Source organism: Anopheles coluzzii, chromosome 2 (genome assembly GCF_943734685.1).
Source record: "Anopheles coluzzii chromosome 2, AcolN3, whole genome shotgun sequence".
NCBI lineage: Eukaryota > Metazoa > Arthropoda > Insecta > Diptera > Culicidae > Anopheles > Anopheles coluzzii.
The window spans coordinates 29742667-29767704 of record NC_064670.1 but is presented as its reverse complement, the minus strand read 5'-3'; the positions used below and the strand labels follow the sequence as shown (position 1 = coordinate 29767704).

Below are 25038 nucleotides of genomic sequence, written 5' to 3'. Positions count from 1 at the left end.
TCGAGCAGCCGTTGTTTTGGCATTATTCGAGCAGTAACTGTCAATCGTAGCAGTCGCGCAGTTTGGTACAGAATTTGGGGCGCCATATTGACGCAAACATTTGGCTACGTTTGGCTCTGTGCGGGAGGAGCGCAAAGTTTGGGGCGGATTTTGTTCCACTCGCCAGCCGATTTATGAGTGAAAAGAATTGTCCGTGCATGCCCAGCGACGTGTGGTAAAACACTCGAACGAAGGAGCACGATGAGTGGCGGTAAGATGTCTGCATTTCTGCAGTGTATCGAGGTGGAAAACTTCAAGTCCTACCGGGGTCGCACTACGATTGGACCGCTGAAGCGATTTTCCGCCGTAATTGGCCCCAATGGATCTGGTGAGTGCAAAGGAGAGCGAAAAACAAAAAGACGAACTCCACACAATAAACACACCGTACCGCACTTCGTTTGCAGGAAAGTCCAACTTCATGGATGCCATCAGCTTTGTGATGGGTGAGAAAACCAGCAGCCTCCGCGTGCGGAAGCTGACCGAGCTCATCAACGGCGCCTCGATCGGGCGACCCATCTCGAACCGGGCGTCCGTGATGGCACGATTCATCATCAAGACCGAGGCGGAGGGTGAGGTGGAGAAAACGTTCCAGCGCTCCGTCATCAACGCGTCGTCCGAGTATCGCATCAACGGGTCCGTCGTGTCGCCCCAGCACTATCTGGCCGAGCTGGAGAAAATCGGCATCAACGTGAAGGCGAAAAATTTCCTCGTCTTCCAGGGGGCGGTGGAAACGATTGCGATCAAAAATGCGAAAGAACGGACGGCCCTGTTCGAGGAGATTAGCGGGTCGGGTCTGCTGAAGGAAGACTACAACCGGCTCAAGCACGAGATGCAGATGGCTGAAGAGGAAACGCAATTCACGTACCAGAAGAAGCGTGGCATAGCGGCGGAGCGGAAGGAGGCCCGGCTGGAAAAGCAGGAAGCCGACCGGTACGCGAGCCTGAAGCAGGAGTGCAGCGAGAAGCAGGTACACTTCCAGCTGTTCAAGCTGTACCACAACGAGAAGGAAGCGAAGCGCCTGAAGGAGGACCAAATCAGCAAGCAGCAGGAGCTGAACATCATCGAGAAGCGCAAGGAGGAAGCGGACGAGGTGCTGAAGGAGAAGAAGAAGGAGGTGGGCAAGATGACGCGCGAAATGGCGAAGAAGGAGCAGGAAATTCGCGAAGTCGAGGCGGAGATGAGCAAACGGCACCCGATGTTCATTAAGGCGAAGGAAAAGGTGGCGCACACGCAGAAGAAGCTGGACGGTGCGCTGAAAACGCTCGAGCAGGCCCGCCGGGCGGACGAAGCGCACCAGGCCGACATCAAGAAGCTGGTGGACGAGCTGCAGGAGGTGGAGGTGAAGCGGGCGGCGTTCGAGAACGAGGTCGCGGGTGAGTCGAAAAAGCGCGGCAGCAACGTGCATCTGGAGCGCGATCTGGTGCAGGAGTACGACCGGCTGAAGCAGAAGGCCGACGCGACGTCCAGCAAGTATCTGATCCATCTCGATTCGGTGAACCGCGAGCAAAAGTCCGACCAGGATCGGCTGGACAGCGAGATTAACAAAAAGGCCCAGATCGAGGAGAACTATAAGAAGATCGAGTCGGAGAAGAACGAAGCGCTGAAGCGGCAGGAAAAGCTGATCGATCATATCAAAACGAGCCGGCTGGGGCTGGAGGAGCAGAAGCGCATCAAGGCGGAGCTGAGCCAGGACGTGGGCACGTCCAAGGAGCGCATCCACGAGCTGCAGTCCGAGCTGGACAATGTGCGCGAGCAGCTCGGCGACGCCAAGATCGACAAGCACGAGGACGCACGCCGGAAGAAGAAGCAGGAGGTGGTCGAGCTGTTCAAGCTGGAGGTGCCGGGCGTGTACGACCGCATGATCAACATGTGTCAGCCGACGCACAAGCGCTACAACGTCGCGGTAACGAAGGTGCTCGGCAAGTACATGGAGGCCATCATCGTGGACACGGAAAAGACGGCCCGCCGCTGCATTCAGATACTGAAGGAGAAAATGCTGGACGTGGAAACGTTCCTGCCGCTTGACTATCTGCAGAAGAAACCGCTCAAGGAACGGCTCAGGTAAGTTCGTTTACTTTTGCGAAACGGCAACACACCACACACACGCGTTCCAGGGGGCACACACGTTTCTTTGATTCTTTTTTTTTCACACAAAGTTTATTGTCTCTAGCCTAAAATGCTTAAGGTCTAGTAGTCTGTGAAATCAGTTGTGATTATCTGTCTTTGGTCTGTAGTCCGCTGGCTGTATTATTACCCATTCCGAGTCCGATTCTTGCCGGTGCAGTGGTGGTGGATGTTGCTGCTGCTGTCTCGCCTGCTGCTGCCGATTCTTATCGTTCAGCTGTTTCTGCAGGTTCGCTTTAAACTTTAGCAATGCTTCCTGGGGGGACAGATGAAGAAAGCAAACATTAATACCAGTGCCACACTGATCGTTGAATGTGAGGGAGGAAGCCCGTTCCCTACCCGCTCCTCTAGCCGCTTAATGTAGGCCTTCTTGAGCTGCAACTCCTCCGGTAGCATATTGTTTTGAAGCATTTCCCTTTGCGCCATGCTGGTGACTATTTGCGTTTCAAACTGTAGAAGAAAAAGGGGACAAAGGGTTCTCGCATTAGCCGCACGTTGGCTTGGGGGGAGCAAGCAACCGACCGATCGAATTACCTCAAAATACTTTTGCACCAACAGCTTATGCTCGTTGTGTATCTGCTCCGAGAGCGGATTGTTCGGTACGGGCGTTAGCGGTCTTAGGTTTGGATCTAAAATACTGTACAGTGTGTCTCCCAGGGCGGCTTCGTTCTGTTTCGAGCTGCTCCGTCCACCGCCAACAACAATGCCTTCTCGGTTCTCTTCCTCATCCTCTTCCTCCTCCTCCTGCTGCTGCTGCTCCGCCTCAATGCACTCTCCTCCATCGGCAAGGGGCCGTGGGACATTTGGCGGCATCGTGGGCCTGGCCGGATCGTGATGTGCCGCGATGCCTGGACCGGTTGTACTGTTGAATGTGATCGAACTGTTTATACTGCTAACGCTATCCATGGGGGCGTTGGTACATTTTGTGACGGTTAGTCCTTCCGTCCCTTGGCTGTTGGCTGTGGGAATGATAGGAAAAGTGAGAAAGAGAGAGAGAGTTTGTGTGACAACAGAGTCTGACATAGACGCATGGTTGACGTTACGCTATGTTTCACTATTATTTACGTATTAACCCCCCCCCCCCCCCCCCCCTCAAACCCGATGCTTGCGTCCTTGTGAAGTATGAACACATGGCTCGGAAATAAAACTCCCCGACCTCTCCTGCCCACCATCACCACCACTTCATCCTTAGTGGTGCTCTAGATACGTACTGTATACAATCCAACAGCTTTGGAGCGTGTTGGTAGTAGCGCTAGAAGACGAAATGACCGTGGAAGTAACGCTGTCACACATCCTTGATCCTGGTTACTTTGATCCTAACTTATATGAACCAAACATACGTTCCACTTTTACCACAGCACGACGGTGTTCGTATGAACAGAACGCACCAAAGCACCTAAGTATGGTACACCTAAGCAGCACTCCCGATGCTACTGTTTTGATACGCTTTTATGTATGTATATTTAAATTATTATCGTTAGCTGGCACTTGCTCTCCCCGTGGCCGCTTGGCTCGCTCGTTCACTCTCACTGCCTATCCTTGCCGCCGTACCATTAGCGTACGAACGGAGTAGCGTGTTGACGGCGGTGCGCGCTCATTCTGGTCGTTATGTTTTTTCCCCCCGTTCACTTACAGCCCCAAAGCGGTGTACCGCCGGACCAAAATCTCAGCACAAAATCCTTTTTTCCGTTGCGCAGTACATTACAGAGAAATAATAAACAACAGCGTGATGTGTTAACAGCGCTTCTCTGCCTCGGTGTCAGATGGATGATGATTAATCGTGACGAACACAGCTTCTCTGCCCTTGGGTGGTTGTTCAGAGCAATATTTGTCGTTGCGTTCGTTTTGAAGCCCCCCGTTCTTCGGCCCCTATACGCCACGGTCCCTCCTTTCGTTCACCGCTGATCGGATTTTAATTCGAAACTCCTAGATCGTTGAACCAACTTAGCCAATGTGCTTTAGCACAGTTTCGCAAATGGGTGATAGGATCTCCCCCTCTAAAATGACACAGTCGTAGTGGGCTATGCTTAGAATGTCACTGTTCCAAAAGGAACATTTGCTGCCAATTACGAACAAAGATGTGCTCTCCTACACATACACACAATCGCACAAACGCACACACAAACACACACACACTCAAATGGTCGATATTCTTTGGAGCCCTTTCGATCGGTTCAATTTTTGGTCGTTTCTTGCACTGTTTCGAACTGAAAGAATAATACGCGCGCAGCTTAAGCAAGTAACGGGCACGGTGTGGAACATGATCAAGCAAAGCTAGTGACACACTGTGGGAAAATATCGTGCTTGTCTGCTCCTGCGTTTTCCCGAGCTAAATGAAAAAGAGAGAGAGAGAATGATTGGGAAAAACACTAGGAGAGCGAGAGAGAAGGAGAGCGGTTGTTTGAACGGGCCTCGTCATTTCGTGGAAATTTTGAGCGCATGAGTAGTATCTCACACGCAACTTCCTTCAACAAGGAAATGAATCGTTGGAAAGCGACCACCGAGTCTCGCAACACCATGCGGCGGGGGTGGGGGGCACCATCATTAATGCCGCCGAAGGGATTATGCTGGGTGGGAGTAGGTGTGCAGACCAACGCCAGGAAGGAAAGCAGCTGGCAGTTAACTGTAGTAGTGTAACCCACCCGCCTGACGTGCACCTAAACTTACTCATATTTTGGTAGTGGCGGCCACTCGGGAAAATGGTAGTGACCGGGCTAAATGACTTTTCTATCGTTTGGTCGCTCGCGCTTCATTAGATGTGTATGGGTGCGAACTCTGCGGACCGTTTGCAAAGAAGTGTGGCCAATATGGAACACTATTTCCCTCGATCCCCCCTGAAAATACAGCCGAACCAGCCGGAGGGAAAATATAAATATCAGCAAATCGGAAAATCCCTCATTATTCGCTGCCAACTCAACACTTTTGTACGGAGAGCGCGATCTTTGCGCATCAATCTCGGGATGGTTTGCAGCTGGTCCGCGTCCGCGTCCCGATCCCTAACCCTTCGCGCGCGCGCTCCCTTTTTCAAACGCAACGTCGGCCGAACACGGCAGACCAGCGAAGAGAGCATGCACATGCCGGCGCGATGGTGTTACGACGCTCTTTTTCTTCATATAGTTGAAAACAAAAAATAAATTACATCCAGCTAAAAATAGGTATGAGTAATTTTTCCGCAGCTTGTATTACACACATACACCACACTTCCCATCCTCTCGCTCTCTCTCGCTCTTCACCTTTTTTCCCGCTCGTCGGCTTCTGGCGCGTTTTGTTTTTCAACTGCCCCTGGGTTTGCCCTTGCCCCATCGGCAGACCCCGGTGGCCACATATCGTCGTTTTCCTTCTTGTTTTTCTCTCTTTTCTTTGGCGCACATTTGTGTGGCAGCCGCCGCAAGCTCCGCAGAGATGGGGTGTGGAATTCACCGTGCGTGAGTCACGCCGAATGAAAATGTGTGCCTAGCTAGTATACAATCATCAAACAAGACACACACACACACGCGGGGTCAGAACGCATATGGTTGGCATACCCCTTATAAAATATCACGCGCTACCTTTTCCTAAGGGCAACGACCAATGCGCAAAGCTGGCTGCGCATAGACAGCATTATTTTCGCGGGGTCTTTTGTGGCAGCAAGTGGTGGCAGCACGTGCACGTCTTACGCTGAGTGAACAGCGGAGAAGTATAAGCACCGCACACGCACCGGTGAGCGCGGGTGCGCTTTAGACGCAAAACGGTAAAGTTATTTTTTTCCGGTTGCGTGTGTATGTACACACATACAGAGAGAAAAAGATATGTGTTTACGTCATTGCTTTGTGGTTTGCTATGCAGCTTCAGCACAGCTTCGAACCGATTCCCATTGTTGATGGATGTACCATGCAAATGTGTAGCGTTGTTTACCAAACATTTCCTTTCTTTGTGTGTGTGTTAGTTGAAACTTCGTATTGCTGGTCAGAGCAACCTGTGCACTTTGAATTTTGTTAGCTTTCACATACCTGGGTACAGTGCACCGCTTCCCAGTTCCATTGGTTGGTCAAACTGTAGCGAGAAAGGAGGGGAGATCGGGACATTAAAATTCACCTGCCATAAAAGAATTTTAAAAGATGCAACTCTATTTACCGGATTCACATCAACGTGAAGCGGCTGCAGTAGAACATTCGATGGCACATTTCGCAGCGGACTATCCCTAGGCATGTCTAGTAACCGCTGCACCGTGTTTTTATTCGTGATCGTGCCATGGCTGCTGTTTGTGTCGATTCCATTGTCCATGCCTTCGGACACATTGCTTTCGATCGGGTACGCCATCCCGTACGAGTCGTCCTGGAAAAAGTCACATTAATGTGCGGGCATGTTAGAAACTGTACTCTCGAAACAAGGACAAAAAAAAAACTGTAACGCATATCTTTTATGCGTAGTACTACAGTACCTCATCCTCGGGCAGAAATTCGTTACCGATGGGTTCATTTTCGCCGGTAAACAGCTTGCACAGCGCGTTCATGACGTTCACCACCTCCTTCATCGACGGTCGGCTGATCGGATCCTTGTCCCAGCAGCGGACCATCAGCTGCTCGATCGGCTTCGGGCAGTGGTCGATCAGGGGCGGCCGGCTGCCCTGATGCACGCGCCACATGATCGCGTACGAGGTGTCGATGTGCTTGAACGGCTGCTCCCGCGCTATCACCTCCCACAGGATGATGCCCCAGCTGAACACGTCACACTTTTCCGTGTAGGACGAACCCTCAAACACTTCCGGCGCCATCCAGGCCGCACTGCCCTTGTTGTTCGTCATCAGCGTCGACTTGTCGGTGACCGTGCCAAAGTCGCATATCTTCAGCACGGTTCCATTGTTCACTAGCAGCAGGTTCGGTGGTTTCAGATCACGGTGAATCATGGGCCGGGGAGTCATGTCGTGCAGATAGGCGACGCCCTGCAATCAATTCCGGTCGGTCGGTGTTTGGACATAGACATTCTCTGTGTGTGTGTGCGTGTTTGTGCGGATGGTGCGTACTTACCTCGGCGCACTGTCTCGCCCAACTCATCGCATGTGCCGCCGTATAGACGGGCCGAGGTCTGCTGTGCAGCACCTTGTGCAGGGAACCACCGTCCGCGTACTCCATCACGAGACAAAAGTTGGGTTTCTCCGTACAGGCACCGTACAGCTCGATTATGTTCGGATGTGCCACACGGGAAAGATGGCTCACCTCCGCCGTAAATGCCTGCTCGGTCAGCACCTCCATGTACTTCACGGCGACGTATTTGTTTCTCCATTTTGCTTTTATCACTGTGCCGTAGGAACCTTTCCCGACGGTCTACAAAACAGGGAAAGGATGGGGAAAAATACATTAAACCTGGGTGGCAAGCACTGTAGCCGCGCCAATGTTGTTGTTGTGGTCTGCTGGCCTCTCACGTACGGCAATCTGTTCGATTTCGTTGATATCGATCGTCGTGACGAACGGCGGCAAAACGCTGTTCATTCTGCTATGTTCTCTGGACATGGTGGAGCAGGGAGCTTTTTAGTGCACTTGAAGCGAAATTTGTATTCCCTTTGCACAAATCCAGCAAATCCTGTGCGTCGTGCCCACTAGGATGGTATCGGTGGGCGAGGATGGCCGACGAGCGGCCAGCTAAGCGTTGAGAAAAACAACGTCGGAACCGCACCAATGCCACGGCTAAGCGCACATTGAACACGACGGGGGGCAGGTAGAATTACACGTTACGGTACGATTTAATGGCCGTGCGATTGTTTTATCGCGCTCATTTAACGTTGTACGCTGGTTTTTTGGTGTAGTTACGCTTTGGCTATGCTAAATATTTTTCATTTTGTCATCACCGAGCGAAAACTGTCAATCTGACAGCGCGGAACGTCAATCGAGATAGAGCGAGCGAGCACGAGCACGAGAGAAAGAGACAGAGGAGAATGATTTCAAATGTTCTTGCGTACGTTGGTGCATAAGGGCCGCAGCTTTCGTGTTGCATAGCGTTGATGGTTGTTTGAATTTGAATGATTTTTTTAAAAGAAAAAATGGCATTCTGCTTACTATTAATGGATTTTTTTGTCTACTCCTTCCACTCACCCACCATAGGAACATTGAGGAACCGCGCAATGTGAAGCTCATTTACGATGTGTTGAAATTCAGCCCACCGGAAATCGAACCGGCCGTCCTGTTTGCCACCAACAATGCGTTGGTTTGCGAAACGCCCGACGATGCGATGAAGGTGGCGTACGAAATCGACCGCAGCCGGTACGATGCGTTGGCACTGGACGGCACGTTCTATCAAAAGTCGGGCATCATCTCGGGCGGTAGCCACGATCTCGCCCGGAAGGCAAAGCGCTGGGACGAGAAGCATATGGCACAGCTGAAGCTGCAGAAGGAAAAGATTACCGAGGAGCTGAAGGAGGTGATGAAGAAGACCCGCCGCCAGGGCGAACTGACGACGGTGGAGAGCCAGATCCGGGGGCTGGAAAATCGGCTCAAGTACAGCATGAACGATCTGGAGACGTCGAAGAAAAACATTAACGAGTACGATCGGCAGCTGGAGGATTTCACCCGCGAGCTCGATCAGATTGGGCCGAAGATAAGCGAAATCGAGCGGCGAATGCAGCAGCGCGACATGAAGATACAGGACATCAAGGAAAGCATGAACAACGTGGAGGACGACGTGTATGCCGAGTTTTGTGCCCGCATCGGCGTCGCTAACATCCGCCAGTTCGAGGAGCGTGAGCTGGTGCTGCAGCAGGAGCGGGCGAAAAAGCGGGCCGAGTTTGAGCAGCAGATCGACCGGATCAACAACAATCTGGAGTTTGAGCGGTCGAAGGACACGTCCAAAAACGTGCAGCGCTGGGAGCGTGCCGTGCAGGATGATGAAGATTCGCTGGAAACGTTCAAGCAGGCCGAAGCCCGCCAGCGACAGGAGATCGAGAAGGACAAGGAAAAGATCGAGCTGATGAAGCAGGAGAAGGCCGCCCACAAGACGCTCGTCGATCAGATGGAGGAGGAGATGGCGAAGGCTAGGCGGGAGGTGCAGGCACTGGCAAAGGAGCTGGCCGCCATCCACCAGAGCATAGCGAACATCGAGAGCAGAATCGAGTCGATGAAAAGCAAGCGGCAAACCATACTGATGCAGGCGAAGATGGAATCAATCGAGATTCCGCTGCTGCAGGGTTCGATGGACGATATCGGCCAGCAGCAGCAGGGGCAGGGCGGCGGGCAGGGGGCCGGTGGGCAGGGTGGGGAATATGCTGCCGATGGCGGGTCGGCGTACGAGCGGGAAAGCCGCATCGAGATCGACTACAGCAAGCTCGAGCACCATCTGAAGAACCTGTCCGATCCGGACCAGATCAAGAAGAGCGGCGACTCGCTGGCGAAGGAGCTGCAGTCCAAGCTGGACACGCTGGAGAAGATACAGACGCCGAACATGAAGGCGATGCAGAAGCTGGACCGCGTCACCGAGAAGATCCAGTCGACGAACGAAGAGTTTGAGGCGGCACGCAAAAAGGCGAAGAAGGCGAAGGCAGCCTTCGAGAAGGTGAAGAACGAGCGTTGCACACTGTTCACGAACTGCTGCAACCACATCTCCGACGCGATCGACGCGATCTACAAGCAGCTGTCGCGGAACGAAGCGGCCCAAGCGTACCTGGGCCCGGACAATCCGGAGGAACCGTACCTGGACGGTATTAACTACAACTGCGTCGCGCCCGGCAAGCGGTTCCAGCCGATGAGCAATCTGAGCGGTGGGGAGAAGACGATCGCCGCCCTTGCCCTGCTGTTTGCCATACACAGCTTCCAGCCGGCACCGTTCTTCGTGCTGGACGAGATCGATGCGGCCCTGGACAACACGAACATCGGCAAGGTGGCATCGTACATACGGGAAAAGACGACCAACCTGCAAACGATCGTGATTTCGTTGAAGGAAGAATTCTACTGCCACGCGGACGTGCTGATCGGCATCTGTCCGTATCCGGCCGAGTGTCTGGTGTCGCAAACACTGATCTTTGATTTGGAAAAGTATGGCGACTATCGACAGGATGAGTAGTAGAAGTGAGCGCGTAATTCCAGTTATTTATCCTCTCCTCCCATCATCATCATCATCATCACCGTATGCTTATAGCTTGTGGCCGGAGCTGTAGTTTTTTTTTTCTTTTTTCACCAGAAATATTTTACTACTAGACGTCCGCGTACTGTAAACTATGTTTAATGATTGAATTGTATTGTAACGGTTAATGAGTGTAATGAACTGTAGAACAAACGAACTAATAAAAGCTAAAATATCGTACGAATTTCGTAACGGCTGCCAACACGCGCAACATGGAAAATGCGTAACAGAACTCAACTACGGACTTTAAACGCAGGCCCCTGTGAGAAACGTCAATTGTGGATAGAAAAAAAGAAAAAAATCCCCTGAATCAAACACGTTTCAAGCGCCGGCTGTTTGCATCGGTGTGAAATTGGTCTGCTCGCAGAGTTTGGAAGGAAAAACAAGATAAAGCTTATTTGGTGAAGCTTCTCATTTGACGCCCTCACCCGAAGATGGTATCAACGTTCGTTTGTTCCAAATCGAACGCGGCGGTAGGTAAGTGGTACCCGGTATAGCGACCGATTCCTCACCCTCGGCCGTGTCCCGTCTGCTCTGCTGCAAGTGGTAAAAATAGTTATGCACAAACGAAAAAGGCTGATGAAATTTTTCATTCAGGTGGACTCATCGCGGCGGAACTGCTGCGCCCGGCGTACCCGATCGAAGTGCGCTGGGGCAACGAAACGTCCATATCGTACGCCACCCGGACGCTCGCCTGCATCACCAACAACGATGTGCTGCGGGCGCTGGCCAGGGTTGCGCCGGGGCTCCGGCTGTACGGCGAGACGCCAATCGAGCGCACGCAGATCGACCACTGGCTGACGTACACGCTGTCGATGGAGAAGGACCCGTCGGACGAGCTGAAGTACCTGAACAAATGTCTCGGCCCGCTGACGTATCTCGTGGCGAACCATCTTACCATCGCCGATCTCGCCGTGTTCAACGAGCTGTACGTGCGGTACGAGCAGCTGAAGAAGATCGGCATCCCGCAGCACGTGCAGCGCTGGTACAATCTCATGCTCGCGCAGCCCTGCACGAAGGAAGCGCTGGGCAAGCATGCGGACGAGCTACGGTCGGCCGTTGCGACTGCCTGCTCCGGAAAGGCGAAGGAACCGAGCCCGGACAAGGGCGCAGCGGACGGTGGCAGTGGTAAGCGCGAGCAGGGCAAATTCGTCGACCTGCCCGGGGCAGAGATGGGCAAGGTGGTGGTACGGTTTCCACCGGAAGCGTCCGGCTACCTGCACATCGGGCACGCGAAGGCGGCCCTGCTCAACCAGTACTACCAGCAGGCGTTCCAGGGCAAGCTGATCATGCGCTTCGACGATACCAACCCAGCGAAGGAGAACGTACACTTCGAGCAGGTGATACTGGAGGATCTGGAGATGCTGCAAATCAAGCCGGATCTGTTCACGCACACCTCCCAGTACTTCGACCTGATGCTGGACTACTGCGTGCGGCTGCTGAAGGAGGGCAAGGCGTACGTCGACGACACGGAACCGGAGCAGATGAAGAAGGAGCGCGAGGAGCGCGTGGAGTCGAAGAATCGCAGCAACACACCGGAACGCAATCTGGCGATGTGGGCCGAAATGGTGAAGGGTTCCGCGGCGGGCCAGAAGTGTTGCGTGCGGGCCAAGATCGATATGGCCTCGCCGAACGGGTGCATGCGCGATCCGACCATCTACCGGTGCAAGAACGAACCGCATCCCCGCACCGGCACGCAGTACAAAGTCTACCCGACGTACGACTTCGCCTGCCCGATCGTGGACGCGATCGAGAACGTGACGCACACCCTGCGCACGATGGAGTACCACGATCGGGACGAGCAGTTCTACTGGTTCATCGAGGCGCTCGGCTTGCGGCGCCCGTACATCTGGGAGTACAGCCGGCTGAACATGACCAACACGGTGCTGTCGAAGCGCAAGCTGACGTGGTTCGTGGCCGAGGGCCTGGTGGACGGGTGGGACGATCCGCGCTTCCCGACCGTGCGTGGCATCCTGCGCCGCGGCATGACGGTGGAGGGCTTGCGCGAGTTCATCATTGCGCAGGGGTCGAGCAAATCAGTCGTCTTCATGGAGTGGGACAAGATCTGGGCGTTCAACAAGAAGGTGATCGACCCGATCGCTCCCCGCTATACGGCGCTCGAGAGCGAGGCGCGCGTGCTGGTCAACGTGGCTGGCGTGCAGCCGGGCACGATGCAGGCCGCCGTCCATCCGAAGAATGCGGACATCGGCACCAAGACGGTCCACTATGGGCCGCGCGTGCTGATCGATCTGGCGGACGCGAAGGAGCTGAAGGAGGGCGAGAACGCCACGTTCATAAACTGGGGCAATCTGCTGATCCGGAAGGTGAACCGGGGCGCCGACGGGGTGCCGGTTTCGGTCGACGCCACGCCGAACCTGGACAACAAGGACTACAAGAAGACGCTCAAGCTTACGTGGCTGTGCGAGCTGCCGGCGGACCAGTACACGCCGACGTACTGCGTGTACTTTGAGCATATCATCAGCAAACCGGTGCTCGGCAAGGACGAAGACTTTAAGAGCTACATCGGCCATCAAACGAGGGTACGCGTAGGGGAAACGAGGTCAAACGAGGGATCGGATAAATGGACTGCTTACTAACCTATGTTACCGTTGCTACCGTCTCATCGTTACAGACCGAGGTGCCGATGTTGGGCGATCCGGAGCTGAAGCGGTTGAAAAAGGGCGACATTATTCAGCTGCAGCGGCGTGGATTCTTCAAGGTCGATCAGGCATACCAGCCGGCCAGTGAGTTTAGCGGTGCCGAGACGCCGATCGTACTGTTCGCCATTCCGGACGGTCATGTTGCAGCCGTACCGACGGCAAACGTTCCCAAGAAGGAAACGGCGGGAGAGGTGAGTTCAATGGTGTTTTTGTTTCCTTTCTTCAATATGCACTTGTTTATTTGCTTTCGTTGGACGTGCGACGTTACAAAAAATGGCCAGAAATTCTTCAAAGTTTGGCTCTCTTGGATGCTGTTTGCTACAAAATTGCCACAGCTCCATTCCAATGTGTACGTTGATGCTTTTAACATGTAGTTGTGTTGGTGGGTACATCGGTACTGCAGCAGCGATGCGAACGTACGATCAAAGCAAACGCACCGATAATAACCACGTGGAGGGTAGAGTGAAAAGTGGAATGAGTCGGGAGGGGGAAGGGGGTTGCTGTTGGCAGAAAGAGCAAATGGGGAGAGGAATGGGGAGTTTATGCTCGCTTGCTTCGATTGCGTTGCGTTACTTTCGCTTGACGTGAGCAGGGAAACTGGTGCTTCGGCGTGTGACACGTTGCGTGCAGTGAAGAGTTGGTTCGCGTGGCGCGGATCGTGATTCAATATCTTATCAGCAAACCATACTTTCGTGTAATAGAACTTGATGCTTTTGTAAGGGTGTTTTGTTTTTTTGGGGGCATTTTTGCCACGGTGTAACAAAATTTGTCCAAGTGGAACTTGCACGATTCTGAAGCGGCGAGAGCGAGAGGAAGAGAGAGTAATCGTTTTTTCCTTCTATTTTACTCGCTATTCTTTGTGCAGAGCAAGAAGTCGAAACAACAGGCAGCGGTTAAACCATCGAGCGGCAGTAGTGGAACTGTTTCGGACGCAGCCCACCTGAACGAATCCATCACCCAGCAGGGCGAACAGGTACGGAAGCTTAAAGCGGACAAAGCACCGAAGGCGGATGTTGACGCGGCGGTGAAAGTACTGCTCGAGCTAAAAGCACAATACAAAGCACAAACGGGCAGTGACTGGAAGCCGGGTGCAGCGGTAGTGGTTGCTTCAGCAGCGCCTGCAGCGGGCTCGTCCGATGCCGATTCCCTCAACGGTAAGATCGTTGAGCAGGGCAATTTGGTGCGCGATTTGAAGGCGAAAAAGGCGGCCAAGCCTGAGGTGGACGCAGCGGTAAAGACACTGCTCGAGCTTAAAGCACAGTACAAGGCGGCTACGGGAAGTGACTGGAAGCCGGGAGCAGTCGTCGCCAGTCCAGCAGCAACCGCCGCCGCTGCCGCCCCCCAACCAACAGCGGCAGCAAGTGGAGGTGCCGACGCGATCAATGCAAAGATCGTTGAGCAGGGCAATTTGGTGCGCGATTTGAAGGCGAAAAAGGCTGCCAAGCCCGAAGTGGACGCAGCGGTAAAGTCGCTGCTCGAACTGAAGGCACAGTACAAGGCGGCTACGGGAAGTGACTGGAAGCCAGGAGTAGTGCCACCAACAGCAGCGGCATCTACCACACAAACTGCCGGTGCATTGAAACCATCCAACACCGCCACTGCTGCTCCTTCGGCAGAAGCGATCAACACCAAGATCATTGCGCAGGGCGATTTGGTGCGCGAGCTGAAGGGTAAGAAGGCACCGAAGGCGGAAGTGGATGCGCAGGTCAAAGCGCTGCTCGATCTGAAAGCCCAGTACAAGCAAGCGACCGGTGGCCAGGAGTGGAAACCGGGCTGCGTACCACCGGTAGTGAAGGAGAAGGAACCGGCGGCAAACCCTGCCGGTGGTGAGGCTGACCTGCTGGCCCAAATCACCGCCCAGGGCGACAAGGTGCGAACGCTGAAGGGCAGCAAGGCGGACAAAGCGTCCATCGATTCGGCCGTTGCCGAGCTGCTGAAGCTTAAGGCAAGCTATAAGACGCTGACGGGCAAGGACTGGAAGCCGGGTGCAACGGTTGCTTCGACCACCACCACCACCACCACCACACCTGCACCGGCTGCGGCAGAGAAGGAGAACATGTGTCCGGCGAGCGGAACCGAGCTGGCGGAGAAGATCGCCAAGCAGGGCGATACGGTGCGCACGCTGAAGAGTGGCGGTGCGCCAAAGGCCGACGTTGATGCGGCCGTTAAGATCCTGCTCGATTTGAAGGCAGACTACAAGAAGCTCACCGGTACGGATTATGCCCCGCCCGGTGGTGCTGCGGCCGGTGGACGGCAGCAAACGAAACCGAAGAAGGAAGCGAAGCCGAAATCGGACCCAAAGCCCACCAAACAGGAAGCGAAACCGGCCAAGGACGATGGGTCGGGAGGGCCGAAGAAGCAGACGCGCCTCGGGCTGGAAGCCACCAAGGAGGACAACCTGCCCGACTGGTACTCGCAGGTCATTACCAAGGGTGAAATGATCGAGTACTACGACGTGTCCGGGTGCTACATACTGCGCCACTGGTCGTTCGCCATCTGGAAGGCGATCCGGAACTGGTTCGATGCGGAAATTACCAAGCTCGGCGTGAAGGAGTGCTACTTCCCGATCTTTGTGTCGCGGGCCGCGCTCGAGCGCGAAAAGACGCACATCGCCGACTTTGCGCCGGAGGTGGCCTGGGTGACGAAGAGCGGCGACTCCGAGCTGGCGGAACCGATCGCCGTCCGGCCGACGTCCGAGACGGTGATGTATCCGGCGTACGCCAAGTGGATCCAGTCGTACCGCGACCTGCCGATCCGTCTCAACCAGTGGAACAATGTTGTGGTGAGTGGGCGACACACACTACTCCCGTTGCCATTGTGTTGGCCATTGTTAATGTGAATTGTTTCTAATGTGTCTCTTCTTTTCCTTGCAACAGCGCTGGGAGTTTAAGCATCCACAGCCGTTCCTGCGCACCCGCGAGTTCCTCTGGCAGGAGGGCCACACCGCGTTCGCGTCGAAGCAGGAAGCGGACGAGGAGGTGCTGACCATCCTGGACCTGTACGCGAAGGTGTACACCGATCTGCTGGCGATCCCGGTGGTGAAGGGGCGCAAAACGGAGAAGGAAAAGTTTGCCGGCGGCGACTACACGACCACGGTCGAGGCGTACATCTCCGCGTCCGGGCGGGCGATCCAGGGCGCCACCAGCCACCATCTCGGGCAGAACTTTTCCCGCATGTTCGACATCGTGTACGAGCATCCGGAAACGAAGGAGAAGGAGTACGTGTTCCAGAACTCGTGGGGCATCACGACGCGCACGATCGGCGTCATGATAATGGTGCACGCGGACAACCAGGGGCTGGTGCTGCCGCCGCGCGTCGCCTGCATCCAGGTGGTGATCGTGCCGTGCGGCATTACGGCGACCACGACCGACGAGGAGCGGCGCCGGCTGTACGACAGCTGCCGCGAGCTGGAACGCACGATTGCCGCGGCCGGCATCCGGTGCGAAGGGGACTACCGGGACAACTACTCGCCCGGCTGGAAGTACAACCACTGGGAGCTGAAGGGTGTGCCGGTGCGCGTCGAGCTCGGCTTCAAGGATCTGCAGAACGATCAGTTCGTGGCGGTGCGCCGTGACAATGGCGCGAAGCAGACGATCAAGCGCGGCCAGGCGACGGCCGAGTTGGGCCAGCTGCTCGAAACGATCCACGCCAGCATGTACGAGCGGGCGGACCGTGATCTGCACGCGCACACGAAGGTCACCAAGCAGTGGGGCGAGTTTTTGCAGTTCCTCGAGGCGAAAAACATCATCATGGCGCCGTTCTGCGGTGAGATTGCGTGCGAGGACCGGATCAAGGCGGAGAGTGCGCGCGACGACGCGGAGGCGGAAGCGGGCGCCCCGGCGATGGGTGCCAAATCGCTCTGCATCCCGTTCGAGCAGCCGGCCAAGATTGATCCGGCGGCCGACAAGTGCGTACATCCGGCTTGTGGCCGGGTGGCCAAGTTTTACACGCTGTTTGGAAGAAGTTACTAACTTTTTGTTTGTTTTGTTTTGTTTTGGCGTGTCGCGCCGCCTGCCCACCTCTTGGTTGGTCGTCGTGCGACACGAGCGGAATTAATTAGAAGCTATTTAATGTGAAATGGACTAACCACCCAATCGTTCGTCGTTTGTCGTCATTTAAGAGCAGTAAAGATGTAATACCGATTTTTCTACAATTGAATGAAACTAATTTGCTTACGGATTTGTTTTAATTTGGTACGAGAAAGTTGAATTTTACTGCGTCGCCCGCACTACCACAAACGGAAAATGATGAATTTATCTATGTGAATATTAAATAAAGCTTTCGGACAAATTGCTTCCACCACTGCTACCAGCGTGGACTAAAATTCAAAGAGTGCTTCTTCCTTTCTCTCACTTCCTCCCCTGTCTTTGAGGGATGCTGCGACCAATCGAAACGCTACTAGCGCGGACCAAAATACCAGGCATCGTAACAGGAGACCATTCAAATCAGGAGGTAGCTCTATCGATCCACACTCTCACCACTAGTGTGAGAGGATCTATAGCTTACTCTCTCTCTCTTACTAGGCGCTTATCATACGAGAGGAAAGATGACGAAGAGAGTGAGTATCCTTTCTCTCACTCCCTCCACTGTCTGTGAGGGATGCTGCGACCAATCGAAACGCTACTAGCGCGGACCAAAATACCAGGCATCGTAACAGGAGATCATCCAAATCAGGAGGTAGCTCTATCGATCCACACTCTCACCACTAGTGTGAGAGGATCTATAGCTTACTCTCTCTCTCTTACTAGGCGCTTATCATACGAGAGGAAAGATGACGAAGAGAGTGAGTATCCTTTCTCTCACTCCCTCCACTGTCTGTGAGGGATGCTGCGACCAATCGAAACGCTACTAGCGCGGACCAAAATACCAGGCATCGTAACAGGAGATCATTCAAATCAGGAGGTAGCTCTATCGATCCACACTCTCACCACTAGTGTGAGAGGATCTATAGCTTACTCTCTCTCTTACTAGGCGCTTATCACATGCTCTTATCATACGGGAGGAAAGATGACGAAGAGAGTGAGTATCCTTTCTCTCACTTCCTCCCCTGTCTTTGAGGGATGCTGCGACCAATCGAAACGCTACTAGCGCGGACCAAAATACCAGGCATCGTAACAGGAGATCATTCAAATCAGGAGGTAGCTCTATCGATCCACACTCTCACCACTAGTGTGAGAGGATCTATAGCTTACTCTCTCTCTTACTAGGCGCTTATCACATGCTTTTATCATACGAGAGGAAAGATGACGAAAAGAGTGAGTATCCTTTCTCTCACTCTCGCCACTGTCTTTGAGGGATGCTGTGACCAATCGAAACGCTACTAGCGCGGACCAAAATACCAGGCATCGTAACAGGAGATCATCCAAATCAGGAGGTAGCTCTATCGATCCACACTCTCACCACTAGTGTGAGAGGATCTATAGCTTACTCTCTCTCTCTTACTAGGCGCTTATCATACGAGAGGAAAGATGACGAAGAGAGTGAGTATCCTTTCTCTCACTCCCTCCACTGTCTGTGAGGGATGCTGCGACCAATCGAAACGCTACTAGCGCGGACCAAAATACCAGGCATCGTAACAGGAGACCATTCAAATCAGGAGGTAGCTCTATCGATCCACACTCTCACCACTAGTGTGAGAGGATCTATAGCTTACTCTCTCTCTCTTACTAGGCGCTTATCATACGAGAGGAAAGATGACGAAGAGAGTGAGTATCCTTTCTCTCACTCCCTCCACTGTCTGTGAGGGATGCTGCGACCAATCGAAACGCTACTAGCGCGGACCAAAATACCAGGCATCGTAACAGGAGATCATCCAAATCAGGAGGTAGCTCTATCGATCCACACTCTCACCACTAGTGTGAGAGGATCTATAGCTTACTCTCTCTCTCTTACTAGGCGCTTATCATACGAGAGGAAAGATGACGAAGAGAGTGAGTATCCTTTCTCTCACTCCCTCCACTGTCTGTGAGGGATGCTGCGACCAATCGAAACGCTACTAGCGCGGACCAAAATACCAGGCATCGTAACAGGAGATCATTCAAATCAGGAGGTAGCTCTATCGATCCACACTCTCACCACTAGTGTGAGAGGATCTATAGCTTACTCTCTCTCTTACTAGGCGCTTATCACATGCTCTTATCATACGGGAGGAAAGATGACGAAGAGAGTGAGTATCCTTTTTCTCACTCCCGCCACTGTCTGTGAGGGATGCTGCGACTAATCGAAACGCTACTAGCGCGGACCAAAATACCAGGCATCGTAACAGGAGATCATTCAAATCAGGAGGTAGCTCTATCGATCCACACTCTCACCACTAGTGTGAGAGGATCTATAGCTTACTCTCTCTCTTACTAGGCGCTTATCACATGCTTTTATCATACGAGAGGAAAGATGACGAAAAGAGTGAGTATCCTTTCTCTCACTCTCGCCACTGTCTTTGAGGGATGCTGTGACCAATCGAAACGCTACTAGCGCGGACCAAAATACCAGGCATCGTAACAGGAGATCATTCAAATCAGGAGGTAGCTCTATCGATCCACACTCTCACCACTAGTGTGAGAGGATCTATAGCTTACTCTCTCTCTTACTAGGCGCTTATCACATGCTCTTATCATACGAGAGGAAAGATGACGAAGAGAGTGAGTATCCTTTCTCTCACTCCCTCCACTGTCTTTGAGGGATGCTGCGACCAATCGAAACGATATCAGCTACCGCTTTCTCCGCTCTAATAACAACACAATATAGCATCAGCGAGAAAGAGATCAGAGATATGGATCAGCTGATACGAGCTTGCTCCTGCGTAGGATGGTCTCCAGTTACCAAACATGGCAAATCGGTGTCCGATTTGAAATCGCTGCGGGCAGGGTTGCTTGGATTTTGTGATGATCGCAAGTGATCATTCTAATTACAGGAATCAAAACAGGAATTAGTATACCATAATAAACACCGTGTATTAGAGAAAGAATGTCGTCGTCTGCTAGAGTAGCTCCGCGTTCGCGTTCGTCATCATGTAATGCGGCAAAATCAACAACTCAGGGCACAGTAAAGTTCTGTCGTAGAATTCGTATTAGCCCCAGGTTTATTACAAATAGTTGCGTCGTAAATTGGACTGCTTGTTTGCTGCATAAAGAAATAATAATATACCGCTATGTTTTCTTTCATCTATTTAAATATTTATATCCATTTCGTCCGATCACGTGTTTGCTTGTCCGTGTGTGTTTGTTTCAGTGTAATTGATGTCTCGCATTTTTACCATCACGTCCACGTGCCTACCCTCTCCGTTGAGTTGTGTTGTCCACCGAAACCCAAAAGCTTAAAGGCGCACGCGTTCTAGCAGAAGTTATGTAAATTTTGAATTATCGTTACATCCGTGTAAAAACTATCCATCGCTTCCCATCGGATCAGCCCTGTTTTTTGCCATAATCTCACCCAACCTCTACCCTATTATTTCCATCATAAAGAGTGTTTTCATTCTTTACGCAAGAAATTGGAAAAATATATTGCCCTTTCATCATCATAATCCAATTCCGTACTTATCGTCGATTGAGTTGATTTTTAAAATGTCACAAGAACTGTCGGATGGATAATGCGAAGGACAAGCTTGCTGATCGTTGTTGCGGCGTCTTCCGTTCAGACAGCAAGGGAGGGAGGGAGGGCTAGGATTGTATGACCAGTGGTAGCGGAACTTGGGGCAAGTGTGCCACCTTAAGCATTTCAAGTTACAACTCACTAAAACGTGTTTTTCAAAAGCCGATTTAAATCTCATAACCATTTTACATATATTTCCTCACTTATAAATGAGTTTCGCTTGAAAAAAGTGCAAACAAAACAGTTTTTGAAGCGTTTTAAAAAAGGTCCAAAAAGACGTTCTTTTTTGGGCTATGGGGCAAGAGTGCCACTCGTATGGGGCAAGACGGCCACCTGGTTAAAATAACCGTATTTCTTAGATAATTGGAAATTATTACGTTTGTACCACTAGTGCATGTATTCCTACATGTATTTAGTCACCAATGAACCCTTTTTGACCACCAATTGTACCACAATAAGGTTTGTTACTGTTCTGTTTTTCTGGCGTGGAATCCGATCACAATAGCGCACCATTCCGCAGCACGCTACAACAATGTTTACATTTTTAACAGCTCGCGCCTATGAAAGATGGAGGCACACTTGCCCCAAACAGAGATGGCACACTTGCCCCAAAAGTTGTAACTTTTTTGAAATTGAATTTTTCAGTGACAAAAAAAAAGTTTTTTTCAACTAACCCCACAAAAAATTTCACGTTTTCTCAGCTATACGGTGGTGTAAATATTTTCTCGGTTGATTGTTCGCATGATTTTTGAGAGCTTATTTGGTTGCATTAAAAAATTGTAATATTCTGCTCAATTTTGAAACTCAATGTAAATCAGTTCAAAACAATGGGAAATATCGATTGGTCTATATGAAATTAGGCTCAGAATACCTAGTCATTGGAAAGCAACCAACTGTATACAAAATTAATCATTAAACTACAGTTTTCAAGGAAAAATGCTTGGTGGCACTCTTGCCCCATATGGCACACTTGCCCCAAATTCCGCTACGCTGTTGGATGATATATTGTTTTTTTTTTTGTAATAAACTTAAACTGTTTAAAAGTTGGTCATCGGTTCAGTTTGGTACAGTCGTCGAGCTGTACGTACGCGACTCTGCAGCAAGCCCGCCATGGGATCAAATCTAGAAAGGGGACCAAGCCGCCCCCTCATACGCAGGGCTGTGGAAAGGTGGTGGCCCGCAAAAACCCTGTTTTTTTTTTTAATAGAACGATCGCTACCAATGCAAGGCAATTTGAACTGTTCAGTACACATTGAACGGAGAAACCCATACATTACGATGGCGTTGTACATCGGTAATGCAAAAAAAAAAAACATATTTTAGAACCGAAATAGAAACGAATTGGAGTGCGTTTGTAAAAATATAACCTTTTCGGTAAGCTCCCCAAGTATGGAGAGACACACGAAAAACGCTTATTCTTTGCTAAAGAATCCTTAAATATCTCTCTCTCTCTCTCTCTCTCTCTCTCTCTCTCTCTCTCTCTCTCTCTCTCTCTCTCTCTCTCGCTCTCTCTTTATGTTTCTCTCTTATCCCGTTTGACTCCCCTAATTCTTTGATTTAATCCTATTTATATTCATTTCAATCGCGATCGTGTTTTAGGGACAGTTGTCGTCGGTTTGTTGTTTTGTTTTTCTTGTTTTTGTGTGCATGTGTGTCTTAATCTTTAATTTCGGCTTTTGTTAAAAACTGAAATTAGCATGTGGTATGTGGTGCTGTTCTTTAAAAAGGGTGCAAAATTTCTAGTGTTTGTAGCCAAGGACCAAACGTGTTGGGGGGGGACTTGACTTCTCGAAAGCGTATCGCGGAAAAATGGAATAAAGTTGTAAGAAGGGATTGATGTTTACTTATCTGTTTTCTGCTCCGACGCGTGTTTCGTTTTGTGGTAAATTGTGGAAGCGTTTTTCTCTTCGCATCGCAGCATTTCTTTGTTAAGGTGTGGGTGTGGGGGTGTGTTTGTGTATCGTGCATGCAGCTGTTGCAGCGACTGACCCCTCTTCTTACCCCGTTGGAGTAGCTTTTGGAGTTAAGTTTTATCTTCCATCGTCGTCGTCTTCGGGTGCTGCTCGACCACCACCTCCTCATCGTCATGATGCTCCTCCATCTTTTCGTGCTGCTGCTGCTGCTGCTGCTCGGGATGATGCTGATGATGGGCATGATGATGGTGCAGCTGTGCATGATGATGATGATGGCTATTCGGTTCCGTAGTATGATGATGGTGATGATGAGGATGGTTGGGATGATGAGGCTCTAGCACGGTTGGTTCATCATGGTCGTGGTGCGGATCGGTGGCCATTGCTTGGACGCTTCCCTCGCTGTCATCAACACCGGCGCCGGCACACACCACCACACCACCGCCCTGCCCTGAAAGACCATCGGCAACATCGTTAAAGTGTTCGTCCTCCGGCAGCAAACATTCCGCATCGTCCACCAGACAGTGATCGTCGGTATGGTGAATGTCTGTGGTCGGTTCCATATCAACGACCGTGCCGTCCGGCACTGCTATTGCGTTCGTGGCAATTGGTCGAATCGGTTTTATTTTTGCGTGCTCCGTTTCGACTAACTTTCGCAACTCATCCTGGGAAAACAAGGGAGCAAAGAGTGTTAGGACAAGGCGTTACGCGTCGTTCACCGACGGTTGGCCTACTTACACCCCATCCGAGCTGGTCGGCTAAGAAGAAGCACCCCTCGTCACAGTTACCCGTCCAGGCGACGTCACGCCGATTGCCGGGCAGATCGAAGCACAGCCCCTCGCCGAACACCATCGAGCGGAGGAAGCCGAAACTGTTGCACCCGACCTTATCCCGGTTGATCAGCAACCGGACACAATCGTCGTTGACGTACTCGACCAGGGAGGCGAACGGTTGCACCGTTAGCGACGTGCCCATGATGATCAGCAGATCGCACTCGGCAAAGTCCTGGTGGGGCAGCATGTGAAACCGCTCCGGCAGACCCTCGCCAAAGAACACGATGTCCGGTTTGATCACGCCACCGCACGGGCAGGTCGGTACTTCGTCGGCGAAAATTTTCTCTTTATACAGTGAGGGAGCAAAGAAACGATGCGATGAGATGAAAAAAAGAGTTCGCAGTTTGATTATGTATAATTAGCTGACGGTCCTTACCTTTTACAAACTCCAAGCTGTACGCGATCTTGCACTCCAGACAGTGGTTGGTGTAGAATGTGCCGTGCGCCTCCACTATCTTATCCTCCGGAATGCCAGCGATACGTTCCAGCGTGTCAATGTTCTGCGTGTAGTGGCGCACCAGCAAACCCTTCTGCTCGAGCAGCCGCACGAAGTAGTGCGACGGTGTCGGTTTGAACGTGCCCGGGTAGAGCTCCTTGGCGAGCGTGAAGAACGGTTTCGGGTTCTGGTGCAGATACTCCAGCTCAAAGATGGCCTGCGGGTACGGCAGGTTGTACTTCATCAAATTGTTGTACAGTCCCGTGTTGGGCGAGCGAAAGTCTGGAATGCCAGCGGCTGTAAAACGAAGCAGAGAAAACACAGTCAAATGGGATTGCTTATTGCGGCGATGTTTGGAAGCTACAGGACGGACTCACAGGTTGATATACCGGCACCGACCATGGTGACGATCTTCTTGAAGCCTCCACTTTTCCAGTGCTTTAGCACACCGTCAATGTCGACCGTTTCCAGCACCCGCCGTCGGGCAGCGCCACCCGAACCGTTCTCATTCTCGAACCCGTCCCCCGTATGGAAACCGAGCTTGTCGGACAGATACTGCCGTATTCGCTCGATGCTGATCGACTCTGAATGGTACGGATCCTCCGCATCGTCCTCGCTTTCGTCGTAGTGCTGGAAGTCTGGCAACGCGCCGACGGCGGCAGCGGCGGCTACTTCGGGCCCCACGGCACCGTTCACGATCGAGGCTGGCGGCGATGGACCGAGCGGCGTGATGGTGGGGTCCGACGCAGGCTCCGTCAGCGCAACGGATACACCTGCGATAGCGGACGCGGTCGATGCGGCCGCTGCTGCCGCGGCAAGTGTTGCCGTTGGATCGCCATCCGTCTCACCGCCCCCCGCACCAATGCACTGCAGCATCGGTGCAAGGTGCGGAAGGGATGGAGCCGCAGCGATTGCTGGGTGCTCCTCCTGGGACATACCAACTGTGCGTCGTCGGCCCCCGACAGCGAATCGGCGCACACCCTCGGAGAGCGTTCGGACGGTGGTATGCAACTGCTCGAACGCGGACACGGCGGCGGGGAGCTTCCCGGTGGCGGATGCCAATGCACCTAGCACTGTTTTCGCAGCCAGCGACAAAGAAAGTGTACGACGGAGGGAATGCAAACACTTTTTCGATGGGCACCAGGCAAGCGAACCCAAACGCAAACGTCAACCAACCACAAGCGAATATTTTCGTCTTTCTTCGTCGTTCTTTTCTGTGGTGACAGGTTGCGGCAGTGTTGCCATCGGCGTAGCGTGGCGCTTATTGCGCGATAAGCGCGCTTCGAATAGTATCGTGGATGACAAAATGAACATGATGCGACACAATTTCCAGACTTTTCAGGTGATGGACTTTTGTGTGG

At 52.3% G+C, this 25038-nt stretch overlaps 4 protein-coding genes across 4 annotated transcripts; 2 read left to right on the top strand and 2 right to left on the bottom strand.

Annotated features, from left to right (window-relative positions):
- Positions 1-34: 34 nt before the first annotated feature.
- On the top strand, positions 35-10435 carry LOC120951361 (structural maintenance of chromosomes protein 1A). The gene is made up of 3 exons (XM_040370034.2): positions 35-367; positions 444-2100; positions 8241-10435. Exons 1-3 carry the CDS (start codon positions 241-243, stop codon positions 10189-10191), a joined length of 3735 nt encoding a protein of 1244 aa, XP_040225968.2. The 5' UTR covers positions 35-240; the 3' UTR covers positions 10192-10435.
- Positions 2160-8002, bottom strand: LOC120951365 (mitogen-activated protein kinase kinase kinase 7). The gene is made up of 8 exons (XM_040370038.2): positions 7569-8002; positions 7170-7466; positions 6584-7084; positions 6277-6477; positions 6153-6195; positions 2698-3122; positions 2503-2613; positions 2160-2419 (listed from the first exon to the last, which is right to left on the bottom strand). Exons 1-8 carry the CDS (start codon positions 7650-7652, stop codon positions 2243-2245), a joined length of 1839 nt encoding a protein of 612 aa, XP_040225972.2. The 5' UTR covers positions 7653-8002; the 3' UTR covers positions 2160-2242.
- Positions 10436-10540: 105 nt separating the features above from the next.
- On the top strand, positions 10541-21749 carry LOC120951359 (bifunctional glutamate/proline--tRNA ligase). The gene is made up of 5 exons (XM_040370031.2): positions 10541-10728; positions 10849-12791; positions 12884-13102; positions 13777-15693; positions 15788-21749. Exons 1-5 carry the CDS (start codon positions 10686-10688, stop codon positions 16880-16882), a joined length of 5217 nt encoding a protein of 1738 aa, XP_040225965.2. The 5' UTR covers positions 10541-10685; the 3' UTR covers positions 16883-21749.
- Positions 19959-24883, bottom strand: LOC120949976 (NAD-dependent protein deacetylase Sirt2-like). Its single transcript, XM_040367648.2, has 4 exons — positions 24055-24883; positions 23618-23974; positions 23147-23526; positions 19959-23073 (listed from the first exon to the last, which is right to left on the bottom strand). The coding sequence occupies exons 1-4, from the start codon at positions 24611-24613 to the stop codon at positions 22522-22524; spliced, it is 1848 nt and encodes a 615-aa protein (XP_040223582.2). The 5' UTR covers positions 24614-24883; the 3' UTR covers positions 19959-22521.
- Positions 24884-25038: the final 155 nt, after the last annotated feature.

Excerpts from the sequence above, each read along its gene's own strand:
- LOC120951361 (XM_040370034.2), top strand. The coding sequence starts at position 241 with ATGAGTGGCGGTAAGATGTCTGCATTTCTGCAGTGTATCGAGGTGGAA. Across the intron at positions 368-443 it reads AATTGGCCCCAATGGATCTG|GAAAGTCCAACTTCATGGAT; the intron begins GTGAGTGCAAAG and ends CTTCGTTTGCAG. Across the intron at positions 2,101-8,240 it reads CCGCTCAAGGAACGGCTCAG|GAACATTGAGGAACCGCGCA; the intron begins GTAAGTTCGTTT and ends CACCCACCATAG.
- LOC120951365 (XM_040370038.2), bottom strand. The coding sequence starts at position 7,652 with ATGTCCAGAGAACATAGCAGAATGAACAGCGTTTTGCCGCCGTTCGTC. Across the intron at positions 7,467-7,568 it reads ACGAAATCGAACAGATTGCC|ACCGTCGGGAAAGGTTCCTA; the intron begins GTACGTGAGAGG and ends CCTGTTTTGTAG. Across the intron at positions 2,420-2,502 it reads TTAAGCGGCTAGAGGAGCGG|GAAGCATTGCTAAAGTTTAA; the intron begins GTAGGGAACGGG and ends CTGTCCCCCCAG.
- LOC120951359 (XM_040370031.2), top strand. The coding sequence starts at position 10,686 with ATGGTATCAACGTTCGTTTGTTCCAAATCGAACGCGGCGGTAG. Across the intron at positions 10,729-10,848 it reads CAAATCGAACGCGGCGGTAG|GTGGACTCATCGCGGCGGAA; the intron begins GTAAGTGGTACC and ends TTTTTCATTCAG. Across the intron at positions 13,103-13,776 it reads AGAAGGAAACGGCGGGAGAG|AGCAAGAAGTCGAAACAACA; the intron begins GTGAGTTCAATG and ends TTCTTTGTGCAG.
- LOC120949976 (XM_040367648.2), bottom strand. The coding sequence starts at position 24,613 with ATGTCCCAGGAGGAGCACCCAGCAATCGCTGCGGCTCCATCCCTTCCG. Across the intron at positions 23,527-23,617 it reads CAGCTTGGAGTTTGTAAAAG|AGAAAATTTTCGCCGACGAA; the intron begins GTAAGGACCGTC and ends CACTGTATAAAG. Across the intron at positions 23,074-23,146 it reads CCGACCAGCTCGGATGGGGT|GATGAGTTGCGAAAGTTAGT; the intron begins GTAAGTAGGCCA and ends TTGTTTTCCCAG.